The following is a 19,702-nucleotide window of genomic DNA, read 5'->3' on the forward strand; positions in this document are numbered from 1 at the left end:
TGACCGCTCGGTTCGGCTATCCGGCCGTCAACCTCCTATGGTATTAATTAAATAAAAAATAGACAACAATAAAATAGTTATTTTTGATATAAGATAATTTCCTGTTATTATCGTTTAAAGCGACGAATAGTTATTATAATAGAAGGATTATATCAATAATTTGGTGGTATAATTTATCATTACTTAAATAAAAGAAAAATTTCCCGAACTCGTTCACAAATCAACTGTTGCCACCTAATATACTATGCTATCAAATACATTATGAAATAAGGAACTTTATAAAAATATAAGTAATGTAAATTATTTCAAACGTGTGAAACTACATATTATTTAATTTTTAGAATATGTTAATATTACACAGAAATTTTCATCCTACGATTCATAAATGCAACGGAAACGTAAGCAACACGTCAAATAAAAAATATATATATTTGAATCATTTTTATATAAAATATGAATTTATTTAACATTTATTCGAATGTGAAAACTATTTTCTGAAGTTTTTCTTTAAAAAGTGACGTGGAAAATATCATAATATCCAACACCAGGATAGAAACGTCGAGGCGTCCACTTTTCAAGGTTACGCCAAACGAGATAAACCGAACGCCGTTCTCTTTCACAGTTCGTATTCGACCGTGTGATGGCGCGCTCTACAGGTAAGTTTCTCTAATCGGGTGCGAGATTATCGATAATTGATGCCATTTTGTCTCGTCTTTTAACTAAATTTTCTCTTCAATTATTAAATATTGTACTCAAATTCTATTTGGTTTTTACTTTGTTTCCCTTACAGACTTCAAACTGGCGACTATGAGCATGAGAGGTGGAACCCTTTGGATGGGGGACGTAAGTTGTTCTCTCGCTACTTCCTTACTCGCCGCGCTTTGTTCTTTCTTTCTTCGCTTTCTCTCGATATTCTAAGTTAAATAAAACGCTTTTTAATCAAATTTATATTTTATATGACACTGTTTAAACTATCATTAAACACAATGTCAATTACACATTGTATTTTTGTACTCTACACGTTAGGCTTAAGTGATGGGAACGAATTCTTATTCTCCGCGTCTCGTTTTCGATAATTTCCAATTTTATAAACACAAACGTTATAACGAAGCATAATTAAATAATTTATCAAAAAATGGTAAACCGCGACAAAACAAATAATGTGAAAATCCTCACTGTATATTGGCTCGATGTAAGTTACTTAAAGGCAGAACCCTCGAGAGTAGGAGCTGGGCATTTTTCTCCTGGCCCAGTTAGTTTTATTAGCAGAAAATTGAATCTTTAAGACTGTTTTTGGTAGTTGTTTATAAGCCGTACACCAACGTTTTTTCTCTTAATTTTACGCTCTTTGTTAATTGTACTTAATTACTACTCTAGCGTCGACACAAAAACCTTTATAATGCAGCCTTTTGATTCGATTTTTTTAACGTTTCGGCCACTTTGAAAGGCCTTTGTCGGGAACGTCCGGAACAGATGTCGGTTTAAAAATAAGAATTGTTCGATTGTTATGTTTGTGACGAAGTTCTCTTAATTTTATTTAAGATAGAGACTATGTGCTAGACGTGTCCGAAACGTGGCCTCTACAATAGACGCCTCTGCTTATAGGTCGTCCGCCGTTTGTCTGTTTACGTAGAAGTTATTTTTGATACTTTATGTCGTTGGCTCGTACGATTTGCTTTGATTACCTATTTACCGTATGTAAAATCTGTTTACTGTGAATAATCAATGCCCCACAAAATCAACAATGTAATAGAAGGCAAAAAAATACTTTTAAAAATAACTAACTTTAAAACTTGTTACTAAAATAAAATTTTTTTGAGAAAATTTATTTTGAAAACTCGTTTAGACATACACGTGCATTTACAAGGTGTAATAATTTAATTCCCAGAATTCACCTTTAAAAAATATACACGCAGAACTGTATACTAATGGCTACTGTCACCTTCAGAGTACTCTCCTTGTGCATCTATATGCTGATTTATATGGTGTTGCTATTTCTGAAAAATGAGTTCCGGAAGCAGATCCGGAACTCATTTTTCAGAATACTATTGAGATGATGTCTCGCATTCGCTGGATCGGTTATACAGTCGACACCCCAAGGGGAAGTGGAAATGTGTCAAGTTATCCGATGTGACGACTAAAGTGAAGTTGGAAAAAAAACTACAAAACTACAGTAGTGCAAAATACAGTAGTGCATTATACAGTAGTATAGGCTTACAATGCATTGTGTCTTCCATTTACAATTACTCTAGATGAAAAGCTGAAAAATTCGTTTAGTGTTGTTTGTTTTGAGCTTGAGCACTTAACTGTCTCAACTTCTTTTTCAACGATCGTGAACGCCTTGAAAACATCAACTTTGCAATTGTGAATTGTTGGCAAGTAACATCTAAGCCTCTTAATGCCTCTAGTGCAGTGTTTTTCAACATTTTTCATTGAGTGGCACCCCTGATTGAAAAATAAAAAACGTGACACCCTTGACCAGCGGTGGATCTAGAATCTAAATAAGGGAAGGCTAATGGGCCAGATGAACCTTTTGTGAAAACGAATATTACGCGCAATGCTGGGGTGGGGACAGTTTGAAGTAGCATTTTGATGCAAAAAATGCGCTTCTAGTGTTAAAAATCAAAATTTAAATCCATTGAATTTTGTCAAATTACCTACATGTAAAATAATAATCTCGCTATTGTTTTCTAAATCTACTTTTATTATCGGCCCTAAACTTTGTGACACTCCAATCGTGGTGGCTTGGCACCTCAGTTGAAAAACACTGCTCTAGCATGAGAAAATGCAAAATTGGATTCTGGTGTGACGTTGATGTAGATTGTATATTTTCTTTTTGTTTATCTGTCATTATTTTATACATAAAAATACATAAAATGTTAATATAATAATACATTAATATTATTAATAAAAATGCCTTATCAAATATATTAATTTATATATTAATAAATAAATCGACTCTCCCTCCTGGAAAAAAAAAAATGAGTTTGCACCACACGTGCTGAGTGAATTCATTTTTCGGGAGTGGGTGACGACTAATCGGAGTATGGGACAGCAAAAGTATGTCGACTTATCCAGTAGTGATTAGTTAAACGGTGTCGAGTAAACCAGAATTTTTTAACATTAATGCCTATGTAAGTCGGCCGAGACCACAGAAAACTGACTACTTAACCGATGGTGTCAACTTAAGCAGAGTCGACTGTATTAGAAAATCTTGGTCCTTTTGACATAGCTTTTAATTTTGAAAATAACCACCAAGTCACGGAGCTAAGTCGGGTTAATAGGCAGGATGATCTAATTGGGTAATTGCTTTTTTGGCCAGAAAATACCTCTCGGTGCACTGTGATTTGGTAAGTTGTCATGATGAATGATCGTGACATTGTACCACAGTTTGAGTTATTTTTTTTTTTTGTTTCGGTTTCATAATCTCTGTGATACTTCTAAATAGCATTGTTGTTTAACTGTCTGTCTCTGTTCAATAAATGCTTAGTGTGTTTCTTCAATTACACCAGCATGGTGTTATTAGCATAGTCTTAAACTGTGAGCACCACATGCGTGCCTTTTTAAGGGCACTGTGAACTTTTGGATTTCCTTTTGATACTTTTTCATGGCATCTTTTTGCCATATGCCACTTGCAACAGTTGTAATGTTTCAGTAGCACATTTGCTGAATTTCACACAAAATTAATATTAATACATTGCTCTAAACCAGGGCTGCTTAAACTTTTTTATTCACGACCCCATTTATGATTGATTTTTTGTGTGACCCAAAAAAAATATAAAATAAAGATATATAAATATTTTGTGATGATTTATTGATTAGGTAACAATATATATACATATGAAAAAAAATATAGTTTTAGAATTTGTTTAAAAACATACAAAAATATAAAATTAAAAATTGCACAAACAGTTGTAAAATTGTATTTATTATAATTACAAAAATTATATACTCTATTTTTCATTAAAACTGCATTTTTTCCAATAACATAAAGCTGAAAAAGTAATTTCACATAAATATGTGGTGTTGAATGGCAGAAGAACATTTTCAAACTCTCACAAATTATTTTCAATATTTTGCATTAAAATCTCTTGACCCCAAGATTTCGCTAAGCGACCCCAAATGGGGTCACGACCCATAGTTTAAGAAGCCCTGCTCTAAACTTCTATCAACCATTTTTATGCCAACAAGTACATGCAGATAACTATAAACTTCTGAATAGCTAATTAACAACTAGTTCTATCGGCTTGAAATTTACGTCCATACTAGTTCAAACACTTTTCAACATGAATGCACGTGTCATTTCTACATAATTGTCACAGGTGACACTGTGCGGCCATTTCAGAAATTAAATTGTCACTCCTTGTAAATAAAATTTTTTGACTAAATAAATTGTTCTTAATTACAATTAATATTATATGCATATATGTATTAGTTCATATATTAATATCTTAATCTTTTAATTTTTTCTAATTGATCAATTCTGCATATGAAAATAAGTTCTGATTGTACAGTACTTGAGGTATGTTTGTAAAGTCAAACAAGTTAAACATGAATTGGTCATAAAGAGCAAATTCCACTTTGTGAACATGCTTTCATTGGTGACATTACAAACAATGCTATAATGAAGGAAAGAGTTAATTTACTTTGTGAAGAAAATAGAGCCAAACAATATTGATGTTTCTAAATCTATTTGAGTGTTTAAATTGTGGATTAAAAGGTAAAATGGCACAAATAACTATCCATCTGAAACAATCTATGAAAAATATTTCAGATAAGACTGCACTAGCAATATTCATAAATTCAATTTTAGAAACAGCCATTTTGTTGTAAACAAATCAGTTGAAATGTCTAATGAAAGTAAGAGTAAGAATGATGTCATTCTCATTTAACTTGTTTGACTTTCCAAATTACCTTTAGTCTACATAGGTAATGTGAGTAGTGTTGCCACCCATCCCTATTTGCTAAGGACAGTTCTTTAATTGCAGTGACCTTTTGTTTTATTTAGTGACAGAATGTTGTGGCTAATATTGGTGGCTAGTGCAACCTAGTTTTCTTGCCCATATGAAGAACATAAGAGGAGAGCTTTCTTGGATTGTTGTAAGACATTCCTTGGAAACTTATCACCTGTGGTGTATTAAACTGGTGCCTGCTGTCCCAGACTTACTTTTTAAATTCCCCCAAATGCATTATCATAGCCCCTACTTCAGAAAACCAAAAGCTGGTAACTTTGTGCTGATAGAACTGAATTCAAACCTATTGTCATAGAAGACAAAGAAGAAACATGAGAAAATGCAGATACCCAATTTTTATTGGACATTGCAATTGTCAGAAAATGAGCAAGAAATCAAAAATTCTATCTGCTGGTGGGATGATATTTGTAATTGGATTTTTGAATGTTTGTCTGGTTAAAATATGTTGACAGATTTCTGAAGCGTGCTGACCATATAATGAATGATATGATTGAATTGGTGGGATAAAGCCTTGGTCACACTATGCGATTTCCAGCCGCGCAGGCGACTGCAACAAGCGCGAGTCTTCTCGTGGTCACACGTTGTTCGTTGACGTTGCAACTCGGAACACGTGACCCTATAATAAACCAATAAAATTACAGTAGCTTGTTTTTGTCTACTTTCATGTGTTCACTGACATTTTACATTCTACTTCAGAGTATTTACGGAATCGTAACGATGGTGGACTGCACGCCGATCTCTTTCATAAGCAAGAAACGAGAAAATTCACATCCAGGAGTAGTGTTAACAAATATTGCTATAATCGCTAGCGCTTTCAATGAAACTATTTTCGTCTTCCTCAGGTGGATAAAAACAGATAAAGTCCTCTTTCGAATCAAAAAATTTTCGAAACGCAAAAACCGCTTTAGAACTTTGGAACACACTCACCGATGGAACAGAGCGAGAAGAAATTTAAATGTGCGCGCGTGGTGACGTAGCGCATGCGCTATAAATTACTGAAATGTGGAGCTAGAGGTGTTGTTTTAATCTGTTATATAAGTTAACCCACATAACAGGCAAATCAAGCGTGGGCGTGTTGCACGGATTTAGTGCAGCGGTAAGAAAGGCCTCCCAGATAAACACGACATTCCTGTTATTACAATGCCTGAGCATTTGATTGCCCTCATTTTTTGATTCGAAAGAGGATTTTATCCGTTTTTATCCACCTGAGGAAGACGAAAATAGTTTTGTCGAAAGCGCTAGTGATTATAGCGATATTCGTTAACACTTAACGCCTGGATGTGAATTTTCTCGTTTCTTGTGTATTTACGGAATTTTAGCTACTTTTCTTATTAAAGCAGTTCCTTTCCTGGAATGAATAAAAGAAAAAAGGTGATAATTTTGTTAAAGCTGGCGAGAATATATGAAGAGAAAAATAAGAGAAAACATTCATGCTGGGTTAAAACTTGGCGAAATGAAAATAACGGGCTAAACAATCTCGCTTTCACCAGCTGATGAATGAATTAAGGCTTTCGGATGCCGAAGGTTATAGGGGATATATCTGTATTAATACCTATACTTATATATAATTTAGGCAAAACGTTTTGTAGTTTGGCATATCAATTTAGAGTGGCCCATAATTCAATATCAGTCAATATCCCAGTTTTGGATGCTATTTATCAATCTTATAAAAGTGAATATTTGAGGGTAAGTGTTGTTTAGAGGAAAGCTTGAATGATTTTATTCAATTGTAATCAAACTTTTTAAATCAAATTTAACAATAACTTTTATAAATTCAGATTTGATTTATATCAAATACAGCATTTAAATGTACTGAAACTCAGTTAATACAAATGTTATAATCGAGATATGTTGACAAATATACAACACACAGTATGACGTGGCACAAAGACATTTTCTGATTGGATGCGCGTTTGCAACTGTTGCAAGTAGAACAAACTTTTTGTTTCTGGTTGCAGTCCCGCCAGTTTTCGAGAGGGATTCCTAGTTAACGGGAACAGCCATTGTGGTTGCAGTCGCCTGCGCGGCTGGAAATCGCATAGTGTGACCAAGGCTTAAGGCAGCTCAACATGGTGATCTTTTAAAGGGAGTGCCTTTTGGATGGATATTCTATGTGAAACTGGACTCTATTTAGACATTTCATGTGTGAAGAAAACCCAGAAAACCGCAACATAGTCTGTTGGTTGCGAATAAACCTGCAATCATCAATTTCATCCACTTGGTTGCTAGTGAGCTTTGCAATGAGTGGGAGACAGATGATAGAGACCAGTAGTATCACTCATTTTGCATAGTGAGCCATAAGATTATATTAATGCCATATTAGTGGTACTGTTTTTAAAAACATTCAAAGTAAATTAATTAAATGTTTTTAGTACATCAATTAAAACAATGTCAATTAATGTAGTAACATATTTTTATGGTAATGATTGTATGGACAAAATAGTTAAAATGGCAATTCAGGAAGTTTAGTAAAGACCCTCTCTTCTAATGTAAATATTACAGTGAAAGACTGAAATCAGAGAATGTTGACAAATACCAAATACGAATATCTAGTTATACAGTAGAGCATCGATTATCTGACTCAGTTGGGGACTGGGGTTGGTCGGATAACCAAAAAGTATGAAAAAATACATTATTAGTATAGTGTATTAGTATATCCCATGTAAGGGGCCGTCCATAAATTATGTAAGGACGATTTTAGTCATTCTGGACTCCCACTCACCTATATAAGAAACCGTAATATTTTCTTTGATTCCCCTCATTCCCTATCTTACGTAATATTTAGGCATAATTTTATAGAAAGATTTTAACAAAAATAAATTTTTTTAATGAAACCCTAAAAACCTTGGGTCCAAAATATGTAATTATTAATTAGTTAATTAATATGTACTCTCACTATTATTTATAAAAGACTGTGAACAAATATAAAAATTTAATAAATTTGACTGAACAATTTATTTTAAGAACTTTATTTTTTAATTATTAACAATCTTTTTATTATCATCATTAATCAACGTTATAATAATCATTTTTATATTAATTTTAATTTTCACAAAACGACGCAAAAAACATTGACGAATCGACCAGCTAGTGCACATGTAAACAGAAACTCTATACAAAATGAAACAAGAGATAATAGAAACCACATTCCGTTGCCATATTGGTTACATTTTGGCTAAGGCCAAGAAAATAAACTACATGCTGCTAAAACGTGCTCGGTGCACCGTGGGACTAAATCGTAAAGCTTATAAAACTCTATATAATGGGGCACACAACCAGTGCTACTTTACGTGGCCCATAGCTGGAGTCATGTAACTAGTAAAAATTCAGTAGCAAGTAAATTACTCTCTTCAAAGACAGTTTACCATCAGAATTTCAAAGTGCTGCAGAACTGTTTCTACTAGTGCCTCTCTGATTCTAGCAGAGCTCCTTCCTTTGCCACTATGTATTATAGAAAAGGTTCTGAAATACTTCAGAACTACAAACATCAAGGCTCAACAACAGTCTCTAATCCTATCTATGGCTGTTCAAATGCTACCAAATTGCAATTACCCTATCTCTGATCATCACCCTGTAAACAAAGTTACCCCCAGGGTACTGTACATTTGGTATCATCTGCTTCCTCCATGGATAACCATGCAGACATTAATATCAACACAGATGGGTCAAAAGTACCCTTCATGTTGGCTCAAGAATCTGTATCTTCTTCCAAACTGACATATTGCTCAAAATATGTTGAAGGTACAGATACCTCCACATATCAAGCTGAAGACAATGCTGTCTACCAAGCTGTCTATCAACATTTACAGGGATTCTCAGTCTGTCCTAAAAGCTCTATTAAATTTCAATTACAATAGCAATAAAATCACATATATCCAGCACCATATTAAAAATCTTGTAAATAAGATAACTTTTGTGTTTGTTCGTGGCCATACTGACATCCTAGGAAATGAAAAAGCCGACTTTGAGGCTAAGTCAGCTGCAAAGGACACTGACTTGGACTACACTCACATCCTTCTCTCACGCAGCAGCCTTAAAAATTATATTTATGACAACTCTATGCAAAAGTGGAATCAATAATAGTTGAGCAGTAAAACTGGTAGAATAACAAAACTTTATTTTCCTAGTGTTGAATGCAGGTTCTCATCACCACTTAGAGATTTAACGTTTGCTACTGCTCAACTACTTATTGAGTGTGTATAACCGGGCAGAAACTGCCTCTTGCTTTTGCTCTCCAGAAAACTTAGACACCATCCACCATATGATCTATTATTGCCCAATTTACGATCAAGATAGACTTATTCTGAAATCAGAAATCTTTACGCTTGGTTTTAGGTGGCCATATCCACTCGATAAGCTTGTTCAGAAGCCACTGTTTGATGCCTTTTACAATTATGTTCAAAAAATATGGAAGATAAGATTATTTATAATTTCTAGTTTTACATTTTAGTTTTCACTAAAAACCAAATACTAATTTTATGTTTACTTTGTACCATGTATACTTAGTGTTATACATTCATAGGAGTGGTGCACTTATTCAAATAAAAAAAGAGAGAGATAGAAATAGCTACATGACCTTTCTCCCAAGATAAAAAATGCGTGAGTCTGTTAGCATTATTATTCTATTACGTCACACTTGATGGCATTAGTACAACGAGCATTCTTAATAGAAACCGCCAAATTCAAAACTCCACTACTCAACGACATCAAAAAATAAGAATATTACGTAAGACGAGATCTGTTACCCCCTACCCCTGAGTAAGAAATCGTAAGAAAATCCTTGACCCCGACCCCCCCCCCCACCCCAAAATACCTTATGTAATTTATGGACGGCCCCTAATTAGCATATTAGTGTATTGCTATTAACCTACTTCGCATTGAATTTTCATCAATGTTAAGCCTAACAACATTTTTTTAAAATAATCGTTGCTATTGTATCATTAAAAATTATTTCTTTATTTTGCACAAAATAAATACAGTGCTATACTGTATATTGAAAAATATAAAACAAAAAAAAATATATATATATATATATATATATATATATATATTTGGGTTATATATTTTACATAAAGTAGGCCTATACATTAGAAAAAGAAGTCCAAAATTTTCTTTTGCTTTACAGCTGACACTTGATTTTTTTTTTTTTTTTCTACTAAATCTCGCACATTTTAAAAACAGCGATTGGATAGCATCATTAAATAAAATCAAGCCTTGTTTAAATACTGGTCTCCCTTTCATGGTCGAGCCAGTGTTGCCAGCTAAAACATGCAAAAAATTTAACAAAAATATTATTAAAGTAGCCAAGACATAGTCAAATATTGTAGTGCCACATCGCTAGCGGACATTTGAATTTGCCGACTAGAATGCAGTCGGTTAACTGGTGTGATGGATGATCAGGGGTCAGATAATGCTCTACTGTATTATTATACATTCAAACCATTGCCAATATATGTCAACAATCGCAGATCCTTTCACATGTCCTTTCAACCTCTGGTAGAGGTTGAAAGGACAAGCCAAGAATACACAGCCAGAGAAATGACAAAAATGCCAAATCCTGTGCCACGATTGAGGTCACATGGCATCTATTTGTTATACAGTGGAACTTCGGTATACAACCTTAATCCGTTCCTGATGTTTGGACTTATACCGAATAGGACATATACCAAACCAACATTTCCCATAAGAAGTAATGTAAAAATGATTAATCTGTTCTCATGTAAACAAAACTCTCTTGATATGATATATTAATGGGGTTGTAAAATAATTTAAACGCTGTTTGAGCGCACTAATAAAAAAATAAATTTTATTATAGATTTTTAAAGTTATTACAGTATATTGTATTATATTATTTAAATCATTAAATCAAATCAAATCAAACTCTCATTAATACTAATAATCTGTTTAGAAATTGATTTAACCCTTTTCGCAACGTTAGCAGATTTAGTAATGTCTTTATTTTTCACGATTGTCGATATCGTCATTCTCTGAATACAGTATGCAACAGTTAAATCTCGAACACCCATGCCACCTTCATATTTCTCAACAATCTCTTTTTTCAGTTCCATTGTGATTCTAGTCATACTAAAATACTGAACCTGTTACCGGTGTAATTTGCGTGAAAAAATCTTCTTTTCGCAAACGTTTTCGAGCTTTCTAAACAGCTCTTCTTCAGGTAGAGAAAAATTCCGACGAAACGCTTCGAAAAATGGAATGTAGATATTTAAATAAAAAACCGAATCTAAAAATAGAACGCAGATGTTTAAATAAAAAATATGAAACTCGCATATCAAACGATCATTACGGTGGTCATGCGCATTCGTGCGCTGATGTTGCTATTTATAGATCGTTGTTTATGAGGGCCTGCCACGCTATAGAAAGATTAATCTCATCCTTCTGATTTATACATGTGGTCCGATGGTTAGCCTTACAGATGGATATAGCTTCCCGCCATTTTAGTTGCTCCAGGTGGGGCGTAGTGTCGATGATGTCAGCTTTGTCGAACTCCGGTTCTATATCGGGATCAGATGCAAATGTGGTTAGGGCCGTGGTGTACCGCCCATGCTGAAGGTCTGCTTGATGCTCTTGCACTCTGGTATTTAAGGATCACTTGGTTGAGCCGATATATACAAGGCTCTCGTTACATCTGTTATCTTTCAGCGGGATAGAGTACACGCCCGGAAGCCTGCCACGAACCGGACTGCCTTTTCCATTTCTCAGGATGTCGTAGATTGTCGGGCATCTTCTATAGGCTATTTGTAATCGTTGTTTTCCAGCGATCTCAGCGTATATCGCTTTAACATATGGGTTAAAGGTGACCGGGAGGCGTGTACGTTCATCCTGGTCTTCGTGTGCACAGTGGGTGTGTATTGTGAGCTTTGATGTCGCTCAATTAGACGGTGTGTTAGACCATGGTAACCGTGCTTGACTGCTATCCTCTTGATATAATTCAATTTGGTGTTGAGGGCTTGCGTGGTGGGCGAGTGGGAAAATGCCCTTTTAATCAAAGTACTAAATGCTGCAGCTTTGTAGGTGAATGGGTCAGATGAACCCACCGGTATGTATATAGAGGCGGCATAAGGTTTACGGTATACCGACGTGACGATGGCAGATCTTTCTGCTTTAATGTTTATATCCAAGAAATAGATCAATCTAGCAATACTGAGGTCAATTTCCAGCGTTAGGCCGTAGGGATTATCGTTAACAGTTTTTACGAAATTTGAGATGTCAGGTATTGTCTTCCACATGATGAGGATGTCGTCTACATACCTCCTATAGAGTAAGATGTTCGGGAGGAACAGTGGAAGTATTTTTAGTTCAAGTTGTCTAACGAACATTTCGCATAGGTCTCCGGATACCGGGCTACCCATGGGGACTCTCCTTTTTTGTTTGTAGACTTCTCTGTCGAACGCAAAGATAGAATTATAACAGATGAGATGGGCTAATTCAATGACTTGCTGGTGTAATGCTTGTTCCTGAGTCAAATTAAGCAAAAAGTTCCTAAGGGAAGGATATAGGATATAGGATCTTCCGTAAGGATATAGTATATTTTAAAAGATATGTAGACGACATCTTTATATTATGGAAGAATAACCGTAAGATTAATGAGTTCATTGAAGGCATCAATCGTAATAACGATGGCCTAAAACTGAAATTAGAACAGAAAAGTTCCGTAACAATTCATTTTTTAGACATCAACATCCAGTTCAAGAACGGGCATTTATCTACCAGTGTTTACGTTAAACCAATGCACAGTCCGCTTTATATCCCTTCGCAATCAAATGATCCGTATCATTATAAGATGGCGGCATTCCGGGCTCTAATCCGAAGGGCCTTTCTATATTGTGATAACGTTATGGACAGAGCAAAGGAAATTAACAGAATTCTACTGGTAGCCGAAACCTTAGGATACAGGAAAAGCGCAATAACAGGAATGGTTAAAAGGTACGAGAAGAACGTAGCAAGAGGCTCTAAACAACGTCCCGCTAAGATCACTAAATTCACTTATAACAGATATGCCAAAAGCATTATGAAAGAAATTGCGAACCGCAATGAGACATCAATAATTCTGAAAAGAGCCCCGAACCTTTATAAGATTTTAAGGAATGACAAGGATAGCATTAGGAAGGAAGAAAAAGCGGGTGTGTATAGGATACCATACGAGAACGCACAGCTGGGAAATAAGAAAGATTATATCGGCGTTACGACAAGGAGTTTGAGTGCAAGACTCAAGGAGCACAAGTATAACATCAGAAAAAGCTCCAACACCACAGTACTATCCCAAATGGCTCAGACCAAAAGCTCGATAGTTAAATGGGATGAAGCGGACATTATAAAACCCGTGAGCTCCCCAACGTTGGCGAGGACCGCTGAGAAAATAGAGATTTACAAGAGCAATCTGGAAGGGGCATGTATAAATGCGAGGGACGCTGAGGGCCTTCCATCGGCCTGGAAGTATAGGGTTAAAAACTCTGCAAGGAACTCTTAATTTACATGTTTATTTTATGGTTCTATGCTTGTGTTTAGAAGTTTTTCTGAGTTTATTTTTGATTTTTATTTTGTTTTTAATTCTATACAATATTAGTTTATTATGTATCATCTTTTAATCTGTTGTTAATTTAAAGTTTAAATATTTGTATTCGTTCTTATGGAACGATACTATTCAATTTCTTAGCCTGATGATGGCCTATAGAATAGGCCGAAAACGTTTGTTTAAAATTAAACTTTCTCAGCGAAGATAAGGTGTTAGATTTTGTTTATATAATTTTTGCTGGGCACGTTTTATTTAATAATTATTGATACTGAAATGATAATATGGAGCCAGAAATTCATGAAGTTATTGAAGGTATAATTGCCCAATAAATTGATAAAGTGACATTTAAGCTAAAATCAGACATTATAAAACATATCAGTAATTAATGTATTTAGTTCTTTATTTATAGATTGTTTTAGCAATGAAAACATTTTGTGTTACACTTTATATTATTACAATCACAAATACTTAACAAATAAAATTACATCATAGTGTTATGATGTTAATTTACTCTATCCAGAAGTTTTTATATACAGTGGAACCTTGCTTAATGAGCATAGTTCATTCCAGAATCTTACTCGTGATGCAAAACACTTGTTAAGCGAAACAACTTTCCCCATAGAAATTAATGTAAAATACAATAATGCGTTCCATGCTGAAAAAATACTCAAATACCGTATTTACTTGCATATAAGACAAGGTTTTATCTATCTTTCACTGCTTCGAAAACCTAGGTCGTCTTATACGTGCGAGCAAAGGATCCTTTGCTTTTTTGCAATAATTTTTGTGAACTGTGTATAGTTCATGTTGCCATTATAGCAGAGTGCTATCGAGGCCAAGGTGAATGTCACTTTTAAAGACATGATCCGAAAATAGCTGGTCACTTAGCAATGATTATAAATGTAGTTATTTCATTTCATATTTGTTAAATTGATGTTTTTAATGAATATTTGTACATTCTGAATCATTAAAAATAAACTTTTTCCTGCCACTTGCATTATAATGTTTGGTTTTGTTACATGGGTATCAGGTGCATGGAAAAGAATATTCAAAAGCTGATAGCAGTCATTCAGGAAATACTGCATTTTAAATTCACTCGACGGATCAGAGGTTGATGCTTTGTGGAGTAAGAGTGAAAAAGATGAGAATTGTAACAAAGCTTTGGAGGGCGAGTTCAAGTAATATCGTCAAGAAAACATGGTTGTTTGTCTTAATACGTGCATTTGATGATAATTTATTTTGATCTTTAAAGTCATACCTTGTCCTATGTGCGAGTAAATACAGTATTTTACGTATAACGTTTATTCAAAGAAAATTATACAATATACATTGTTAAGGAGCGTGAATCATCATCATCATTTCTTCTAGCACGGAATGAACCAACCTGGAATGCGAATTCAATTTGCAGAAAACAAAAAAATCACAGATAATAGCATGATGGAGCATGTGCACAATCTGGGACTTCCCTCTCTTCATCACTTGTTATGCAAAACTTCACTCGTTAAGCGAGTCATTTTTTTTAAAATTTGATTTGCTTGTTAAGCAAGGTTCCACTGTAGTTTAACAATGAACAAAATTTATAATTAGAAAAAATAGCATTAGATAGCCTAGTTTTTACAATTTTATATTAAAAATTATAATTTGGTGATTTTAAAGTTATAAATTTTTCTTTAATAAAGTTTCAAATACAGTATTAAACATATTCAGGCAATTTTTGTTGATCTTAAACATTTGATTTATTGTATCGTAATGAGAAATGTGTATTACATGAATAACCATCTTTGTATAGAGCAGATACAGGAGTAATAATCGGTTAGGATTTTTAGGCATTTTGACTCTTGACTCAAAATTCGTGTTTAAATAAAAGGCAAGAAAATACATATTTAGTATGTGCATATACTAATACATTCCAATATCCTGACACACTATAGATGCTTGATTGTTGCACAGAGGCATTCAGACTAAATCTTTTTACTCTTCATCTGACACACTTTTAGCAATTGCTACCAAATATTGGTATTTTTTTATCACTCCAAATTATTAGTGTCTTGTTCAGATGCCCAAGGGAGATTCTTTTTGTCCATTAAAAATCTATTATAAAATATTTGCTATAGATTGTTTATTATTCAAAATATTAAGAGAAATTGTAAGACACTGTCATAATCCTGTGTTTCTCATTATATATAAAAGGAATGGAACAATTTTTATATTTAAACCTATACAAAGTTTGTTATATACAGTAAAACCTGCGTAAAATGGAATTGCACAGTACTGAAAATTTTTTCTGGTTTAGTAGGGTTCATTTTGGACATTTTACTGTATATAGAAATAAAGTATGATTTGTGATATTGACCATTAATAAAAAATTTGGTGTAAATCAATAACAGTTCAAAATATATTTGAATCTAGTCTGAATGGCATGGATATTCAGAGTTTGTTTATTTAAACAGTTAATAAATTAATGTAATGAAATTACAGTAGAGCGTCATTTATCCAAATCAATTGGGGACTGGGGTTGTTTGGATAACTTATTTTTCAGATAACCGATTATGTACGAAAAAATATATTAACCTATCCCATGTTGAAATTTTTCTCCGTTGCGTGTCGCTTTGCATTGAATTTTCGTCGATTTTAAGCCTAACAAAAATTTTTATAGTAATAATCGTGGCTATTGTACCGTTAAAAATTATTTCTTTATTTTGTACAAACAAAATAAATATATTGAAAAATATAAAAACAAAAAAAATTATACTTTAGAAATTAATCTAGTATCAAAAATGTTCGATTTGGCACGACACAGTCCGACTGGAAAGCTTTCAGTTAACCAACGTTTCGGTTGATCGGCTTTCAGATAAACGATGCTCTACTGTGTTTGCTTTTGTGTTCGTAAGTACAGTACATGTATTACTAGATGTTTGCATTTTATTACTTATAAGTTTGAACATCAACAAACAATTATGAAATGTTTTTGTAACTAAATTCAATATTTGTAGCTTCTTTCTTAATGTGTGCTCTTACCCTGATTGCATTTTAGGTACTAGGTATTGCAATTTATAATATACACACTGACAAAAAATTAAGCATTCTGAATTGTCCAATTACTGCAAAACTTGCATACAGCTGTGTCAGGTATGTAAATGATTACAGTTGTAGTTTGATAAAAGTTGAGGTAATGTCATTGGAGTGCCATAAATTAATACCTCAGTATCTTATTAAAAATGTGTACTCTGTTCAGAATATCAGTGTACTTGTTTGGAGGTCTTTGAAAGCCAAGTATCTGAACAATGCTGTCAAAGACATTACACATGGCTGGCAAAGTTTGAGAAAGGTTTCATCATCAGGCTGAAAGAAGCAGAATGGCCATTTTGTTGAATTGTCTACCATATGGGCTGTTCTGACCTGACTGTGAGAAGGTGTTGATGTGTTGGGACAAATAACAGTGACCAGGCTCTGAATACCCAAGACAGGCCACCAAGAGAGAATTGTCTGATGCTGAGATGTGCACAGTTACAACAACATCTTTGTCCACCATCCAGAGACAAGTGAAAGCCTCTCTACAGAATCCTGTCTTTTTTTTCCATCCTGCTATTGGCAGGCAAATTAGCATGTATGGCACTGTGACATGTTCTGCTGTTAGTATTTGGCATTGTCAGCTTCATTTGCAGTGGTGTATGATAGAGAAGCATGAACTGCTGTGGATCTGCATCATATTGTTTTTAGTGAAGAATCCCAGTTGTTTGAGAATGGACAACCATTGTGTTAGTGTGGAGGATTACTGATGAATACTGATTCCACTCTTACTGTTAAGCAGTACCTTGTCTCCACTGCTAGTGTGCTGTATAGGAAGCCATCTCTTGTGACAATTCATCATATCTAGTCAGACTTAATGAAAATTTTACTTGCTATTAGCATTTCCTATTTTTTGTTTTTTTTTATCTCGTTCTTACCATAAAAATAAGGCTTTTGCTTTTTGTAATAATTATTATTATTAAAAAAAAATATTTTTCAATAAAATCTCGATTTTATTTGTTGTTTATTTGTTGAAATTTTATTGTACCCCACAATTTTAATTTTGAACTATACTCTTAAGTGTTCCCCCCTCTAATAATTCATTTTTAAACAAATATTTTTTTAATAGAGAAATTTCTCATAATTTAACAAAATTACTCCTTTTAAGCTTTTATTATTATTTAAATCTTGTCTTGTAGTATAATTCAAAATTATTGGACTTTCTTTTTGATTACCTTAACCTCCTGAATGCTAGAAAAGTTGTACAAGAGTCCTTGCCAGCTTTTTGCATTAAATGTTAAAATAGAATCATTTTAAACTTTTAGGAATATTTTTGAATGATAAATTTTTATTATCATTTTTATTTTTTAGCTGGAACCATATATGGATGAAACTTTTCTGAAGCAAGCTTTTACATTAATGGGAGAGAATCTTGTCCATGCTAAAGTCATAAAGAACAGATACACTGGGTATGTTGTCGTTTTAATTGTAAAGAAAAACTTGAAAATTTTCCAGTTATCAGATAAAGACTTAAAATTCTGTAAAATAATTTTATTAAATTTTTCAATAACATTGAAAAATGTTTTTTGACATTAGCCAAATTCAAGCACAATTTTTTCGTTGGTCAGTTTGAATCCTTAAATAAAGCAAGAGGTGATAAGTATCAGATGTATGTCTAGTATTAATGATAGGTTTGTTGTAGATTTTTTTTAATATGATGTCATAATTTAAATAAAAGAATACATATAGTAAAAAAATTATAAGCTAAGAATATGAATTTTGATAAATTTAGATTGCCAATGGGCTATGGATTTTTGGATTTTGGTGAAGAACAGACTGCTCAGAGAGTCTTGCATCGCTGTAATGGAAAGACTATTCCAAATGCTTCTCCTGTAAGTATACATGATTATAAATTTTTTTATATTAAATATTGTTTGTTTCTTCTAGATATAAATCCAAAATGAACAGCTGTGGACTGAAAGAATGGGTTTGCTTGCTTTAATAATAGCAATAATTTGGAGTAACTTTCTGTCTCTCTAATAGGCAAACAATGGAATTACCAGATATTCTGTTATGTATGAAGTGTCTGAAGCTGTTTGAAACATAAAGGTTTTCTCTTCTGACTGATTGATAAATCCTTTATTAAATACAATTGATTCAAATGTGATGGAATGAAATTTAAATTTTGTCCACAGATAATGAAATTCTTAAATTTTTTTATTTTTTTAGCCCAAGAGATTCAAGCTGAATCATGCAAGTTATGGAAAAGAACATTTACAGCAGTGAGTATAAAAATATTTTTTTGCAGTTTCTTTTATATATAATAGTTGTGTTTTATTAGATGTTCAACTTACCTTTTTACATAAATTAATAAGTATTTATAATTTTATAGTAATACAATATTCATTTTAATACAAAATATCACATTTTAAAAAAAACTATAAAATTAACAGTTGATTTGTTTTAAATAACAAATATTTGTAACATTAGTAATAGAATTTTTATTTAACTATTATTGTTTTTATTGACGAGAGAATTTTAATTAACTTGATTAAAAGTTTAATTTGTAACTGGAAAAAATTTGCTAAAATTTGAAAACAAAAAATAATTTACGAATATCTTCTGTTCTCACAATGCAAATGTAATCTAAAATATTTGTTTTTGAGATGTTCAACTACTTCAAAAATATTGTCAGTTTTGCATATAAAATATCTTCACATAATTCTTAGAACTTTCTAAAAACAATTTTAGTAAATACTGTTATCTTAAAATTTATATGCTAATTCATTCATAGTATATTGTAAACATTACTGTACATTTTGTGCTTCAATAAAGATGAACAAGAAAATCAGGCTAATGGTTAAGATAACTAGTCTGTTTGTGCCATTTAACCAAATATGTAGAAAGAAATTAAAGTAGAAATGGAAAGTTTGATTTAATAGAAAAAAATTAATTTGAAAACTTAATTGTTTTTTGTTGCTTAGTTATTAGCATCAGTAATTTTTACATATAAGTAAAAATAATTAAGATTAGAAAAACATTTTTCTGAATTTTTGTGAAGAAATTGATTTGTGTATTATATAAATAGTAACATATTAAATAAAGTTTAAAATAAAATAACACTCACTAAACTCGATAACATTAAGTCAATACATCACCAACTACTGTGAGTAATCGAGCTAACTTT

General features: G+C 32.9%; 1 protein-coding gene across 6 annotated transcripts in view; it reads left to right on the top strand.

Annotated features, from left to right (window-relative positions):
• The first annotated feature begins 514 nt into the window (after positions 1-514).
• LOC136983821 (tRNA selenocysteine 1-associated protein 1-like) overlaps positions 515-19,702 on the top strand; it is a 76,995-nt gene continuing 57,807 nt past the window's right edge. For 5 of the 6 annotated variants that reach the window (XR_010882097.1, XR_010882098.1, XR_010882099.1 and 2 more), the window contains exons 1-5: positions 515-656; positions 791-843; positions 17,887-17,984; positions 18,308-18,407; positions 18,745-18,797. Coding sequence is in view for 1 of the 6 variants with exons in the window: in XM_067280687.1 (XP_067136788.1) it covers positions 641-656; positions 791-843; positions 17,887-17,984; positions 18,308-18,407; positions 18,745-18,797 (320 nt within the window). In the remaining 5 variants the exon portion in view is untranslated. Of the gene's footprint in view, positions 657-790; positions 844-17,886; positions 17,985-18,111; positions 18,207-18,307; positions 18,408-18,744; positions 18,798-19,702 lie in introns of those variants that run through there. The other variant, XR_010882100.1, reaches the window with a different exon arrangement.

Source organism: Centruroides vittatus, unplaced genomic scaffold (assembly GCF_030686945.1).
Source record: "Centruroides vittatus isolate TY-2023 unplaced genomic scaffold, ASM3068694v2 contig_89, whole genome shotgun sequence".
NCBI lineage: Eukaryota > Metazoa > Arthropoda > Arachnida > Scorpiones > Buthidae > Centruroides > Centruroides vittatus.